At 37.2% G+C, this 5,345-nt stretch overlaps 1 protein-coding gene across 3 annotated transcripts in view; it reads right to left on the reverse strand.

Moving 5' to 3' along the window:
- Positions 1–412: 412 nt before the first annotated feature.
- The window catches only part of Smp_024140.1 (putative polyadenylate binding protein), a gene marked incomplete at both ends in the record, with an annotated part of 13,311 nt that continues 8,378 nt past the window's right edge, over positions 413–5,345 (reverse strand). The window contains 2 exons of one of the 3 annotated variants that reach the window (XM_018789660.1): positions 413–841; positions 3,733–4,089. In XM_018789660.1, coding sequence (XP_018655082.1) covers positions 701–841; positions 3,733–4,089 — 498 coding nt within the window. Of the gene's footprint in view, positions 842–3,184; positions 4,096–5,345 lie in introns of those variants that run through there. The other 2 variants (XM_018789661.1, XM_018789662.1) reach the window with 2 other exon arrangements.

The following is a 5,345-nucleotide window of genomic DNA, read 5'->3' on the forward strand; positions in this document are numbered from 1 at the left end:
CCCTTTGAGACCTAAAAAAATAGCACGGGTCATCCTGGCAGTATGATAGCGAGGAACAAAACAACCGTCTGAGGCCGAACACAAATATATCTTCCCTTTTTTAGATTTTACCGATGCACCGAAAGCCATGATCGCCGGAGACAGAAATCTGTGGATCAATGTACGCTACTTTACGGACAAATTACTCGAAAAATCTTCGTCCATTGTGAGAACCATCAATTCAGGAAACTTGTCTAAGGGAAACCACGTCAACGGTTGAGATTTATACCGTACAGTTCTGGATGGGAAAATATTTAAACCTATAGGTTATCAAATATTACAAAGATATAAACCTTTATTCTAGATGTTAAGGAAGGACCCTGTTACGAATTCGAGCAATACTGCAGTGATCTTACTAAATCACAAGACTACATTTATTATCCAAAACTGTATTTCAACATCAAATAAACTTGGTAAAAAACAATAACATGAAAGTCAATTAGCATCCGGTTGAGAAAGAAAGAAGAGTTGAAAACAAACAAGTGTAGTAGATTCATCAAACACAAAGAACTGTTGATCACCATGTATAATAGCGAGAAACCTCAAACTAATAAAACATTTTTTTAGGACTAATCACCCTAATTAACAGTTGAAGTGAAAGTAATAGGACTGACAGACGATAAAGTTAAATAAAGAATGTTGTTGGGAAGATACCCTCGACTTAGTTATTGGAATCTTCAGGTTTCATAGACCCTGTCCCAGTTGAGCCATCACCATTCTGACCTGTTGAGGTATGTCTACCTTCTGCAATGTCACCTTGTTGATTTTGACTGCTTCTCAGTACATTAATGCCCTCTTCACACTGGGAAAAAACAAAGAAATGTTTAGTTAATCTTGTAAACTAATCAACAATGTTTGCCGGCAAGGACAATATAACATAACACACTGACAATCTATATGTTCCACAGCCGTATGAGATATTTGTTTACAGGTGAGTACTTTAGATCAATGATCATTTTACCTACAAACTAATGACTAGTGTTTGTTCAAAAATCACTGCCTGCAAATTTTACTTGCAGAGTTAACGGTTTACACTTCGTTGCCAAATTTCGTCTTAATACTTGAATATCCTTCTCTCACATGGTAACGGCTTGGAGACGGAATGGATGGTACCTTGTAAACTTACGTAGTCACATTCCAAACTCATGTAAACGATTAGAAGCAATAGGTCAATTGTTTTTTTTATCACAAAGAAGTTTATTGAAGCAGTTTCACAAAAATTGCTAGTTTCACTGCAGTTAAATAAAGAGGTGTGAACTGATCTGTCACAATTTACAACAAATGTGAAAAATATTTTCATGTGTGAAAACAGCAAACGACAATACATTTAAAAAGTAAAAGCTGAACTACTTAATCATCAAATACACTATGAAATCATATACAACAATGCGAGAGCTAAAAGTGGTATTAGATGACCACTGATGAATAAAATAATTTGGTTATCACTACAGGAATGAACGAATCTGAACATGCTCTAAGATCTCAGGTCGGATAGGATTGTCTTTTCCGTACTTTATTATAGTTTGACAAGTGCTTTAGACTATTACAAACATTTCTGAGAAAACAGACGTATCAGCTGCTTCAGTCTGGGCACCTGGGCAGTATCACAGCCCTCACACAAATCAAATGAGATTTGTGAGGTGCATATGTATCTGGTGCTTCCTTGTACCAATATTTATGTGTTTAAATAAATAAAATAAAAATAAACCTTATTAGAGTACACAACTAAGAAGCTAAAAGGGAAATATAGTAGACAAGAGTGACCAGTCAGGAAAAAAGAATATCCAAACGTTAGGGATTAAGAAAGGTGGGATAGGTGGGTAGGATACTATGAAGGGCTCTTGAATGGATCAAACCTACTGAACCCGCAGCGCATCAAAGCAGCACACATAGTCAGATATGGTAATAACTCCAAAGACATTCAACGTTTCCTCAAAAAAGATTTAGGAAGAGAAACGAGTACCAACAGACAAGAAATAAATACCTCGTCAAGATACCAGAGAAAAGAAATCTTATTGAGACAATTTCAGAGGTATCTCACTACTACCAGCCCCAGGTGGAATATTGCTGAAAAGAATGGAAGACTCAAAAGACGCCCAACTTTGAAATTAACAAGCTGAGTTACGTATGAATCAACTATGTACCAAACAAATCGCGACACTTTAGACCATTGTTGAACAACCAATCGAGCAAAACTCGCCACTACACATTAATTACCTTGATTATGAAACGAATCGACGTCGTGGATAGGACATTAAAGAATATTTGACACTACATGAGATAGTCGCCATCATACGGAACTCCTACGCGGGGGTTGAACGGAAAAAGTCGTGAATAGAGGGCAAATCACAAATACACTCCAAGTAAAGATTGGCGTCAGACAAAGTTGTCTGCTTTTCTTTACTTTAATTCAGCTTTCACCTAGATTATGAAGACCCGCACATCTCAGAGGAAGCACCGAATACAGCAGACAGCCTGGATGCAACTAAACGAATTAGATTTTTCAGATCAACTAGCTTTTCTATACCATACACAGCAACAAATGCAGGTGAAGACAGTCAGCGTAGCAACAACTGCCGCAGTAGGTCTCAGATACTCACAAGCGAAGGATCCCGAAGAGCAACAGCCGGAGAGAGGTGCAAGCTTTTACGTACCTATCCAGCATCATCAATAAATAAGGACATTGTGTGAATCCACACATTAAAATGGATATCAGTTGGCAGCGATTAGAAAAGAGCCTAAGGCAGAGGTGTTCGGAAATTTCTGGTTAGCGGCCTGAGTCAAAAGAGATTGTAAGTTTGGGTAGAAAACCTACCTGTATTCCATAACCCTGATAAAAGTGTCTACTTGACCCTCAAGTATCGTGTTAAAATGTTCGGGATTTTCCTCTTTCTCATAAACTGTATTTAAGCGCAACCTGTTGCTTGAGCGCATTGATTTCTTATTGATTTTAGAAGATTCATTAGCCCTGAACAGTTGACGACTGAAGTTTCAGCATGGGGTCAAAAACTTTATACGGCTACTAACAGTTTATATCGTGTGGGATAGGAGAGAAATCTATTATTACACTAGTGTAGTGCGCAGCAGTTCGCTTTGTGGCTATTAAACATGGTCGTCGACGATAGAGGTAATGCACAGGTTTCTTGTACTTCATCACGTCTTAGAAATATTCCTTACGTGTGGTGATACAGTCGGGTAAATAATATTGAAACAGACGTTTAAAGGTAAGAAATGTCGGCACAGAAGTGTTAATCTATTTTTTTTATTTCAAACTTCTTAGTTTTAAACCAACAACTCAAACCATTCATTCAAAATTAAGGCATTCAACTTTATGAAACAATAACTTTCTAGTAATATCCGTTAAAGATTGGGTATTGATATACTTAACTTCTCACCCCATAATCATTATTATATTTCCTTATTAGTTGATTGCTTCCTTTATGATATTTCCAAGTGAGAATTTGATACTTCATAATGCTATGCTCTCTTTACAGAGCCATCTAACCCAACAGTTACGATCCGTCGTCTAAACCATACCATCAACCATTCTTAGAATTTACATGCGTGTAATAGTTAGCATAATTGTACGAAGTTGCGAAATGCATTCTCTGAAGAACTTTAATAAACAGATTGAATAGGGTTTCCAACCAAAGTGGAAAATCATTATCACTGTGTATGAGCAAACAATCTTACCTTAGCGCGTAGCAGTTCTTCAGATTCTAAAAGATTTATAACCTCTGCGTTATCTACTCCCAAAAGCATTCCCGTAAGCTTGTTGGCCAAGTTAGGATACATTGCCTTGATACGTGGATAAAGATGTTCCCCGAGCGTTCTTTTCTGGTCCTCTTCTGACAACTGAGCCAATGCACTTATTGTTAGTTGCCCTTGATCGCCAAGGGGTTGTAAGAGTGTAGACATACTTCCAGCTGGAACGAGCGTAGGCTGAGCTGAGACATTGCGGGCTGTCTGATGGAACCTAACATTTGTTGCTGTACTGGTTATATTCGACATACCGGAATGCATTACGGCTCTTGGAACTTGCGAGGCTACCTGTTGCTTTAAGGAGAGTAAAAGTGATTTTATTATCAAGAAATACAAACAAAATAAACACTAACAGCTGTCAACCAACTGATTAATCGATGATAGCCCAAAAACTTTTGTTCATATTAAGGGACCGTTAGACTTAAGCCTGATTTCTTGACCTTACTATTGCGTTGTGAACCATAAGATTTACAAATCATGTTTAAAAGACTAATATTTGAACGAAGAATATTCTTTTCGATAAATTCTCTTTAGGTTCTACAATTATATATCCAAATTAATAATCCGAAAAATGGCAGTTCTAGGAATTTACATTTTCGTGCTCGTGAACACCTCCCAGCGTGGCTAAGCAAAGGTCTGATGAGGAAAGTAAACAGCTCGATTTTGGCCCATTTAGTACAAACTGGTCATAGTGCCAGTATAAACCAATCTTTTTCAATTATTTATAGGGTCAGTAATTTTTAGCCTAAGCTTGTTAGGCTTAAAGTCCTTCAAACGGCGGAGGCAGTAGCCATCACAATGAAGAAACCAGAGCTATGTGTACAGAAGAAATATCTCCAACCCCTACTTCTCCCTTGGCCAACCACAAGGCCAATTAATGAACAATCATCTTAGCTATTGTATGACCTAATTTGATTATGTACTTACGACCTTTCGTAGTCAAATGTAATTGTCTCTCTTATCTTTATTCACAAATCTTTGTATATTATTATTATTACTATTATTATTGGTTAAACATCATTATTAATCCCCCCTAAACATGATTCATTCACATCGCATTGATCCCTCCTTATTACGTCTCACTAATTTTTCACACATTTAGTCTTCCACTTGATCGAGTTGTAATTGCACTATCATATCTCTCTCGCCCTATCTGACCCATATTTATATTCTGATCACAGATCTTAAATTTTCACTTTACATATATACAGATTCAAGTTAACATTCTATATGAGTCATATCAACATTAACAATTTTAGAAGGGGTTTTGTGGAGATTTAGTATTTATCATAGTTGAAAGCGTGAGTCAATTGAGGCTAGACCACCATGGAAAACCTGGGACACCTCCGTAGGGGCCAGTTCTTGGCGTACCTTAAAGTAACTAGTTTTGGTTATTCTTGACCCTTAAAAAGATCAGTAAGCTTTCCAACGTTCAGTGACCTACTGTCCATTGTACAGATAGTTTGCTTCGATCGGACATTTGCCTAGGACTCAGCTATCCTTCGATGACTCTGATAGTCTAAAACATGAAGAGTTGGATAATA

This window comes from Schistosoma mansoni, chromosome W (assembly GCF_000237925.1).
Source record: "Schistosoma mansoni strain Puerto Rico chromosome W, complete genome".
Classification (NCBI taxonomy): Eukaryota; Metazoa; Platyhelminthes; class Trematoda; order Strigeidida; family Schistosomatidae; genus Schistosoma; species Schistosoma mansoni.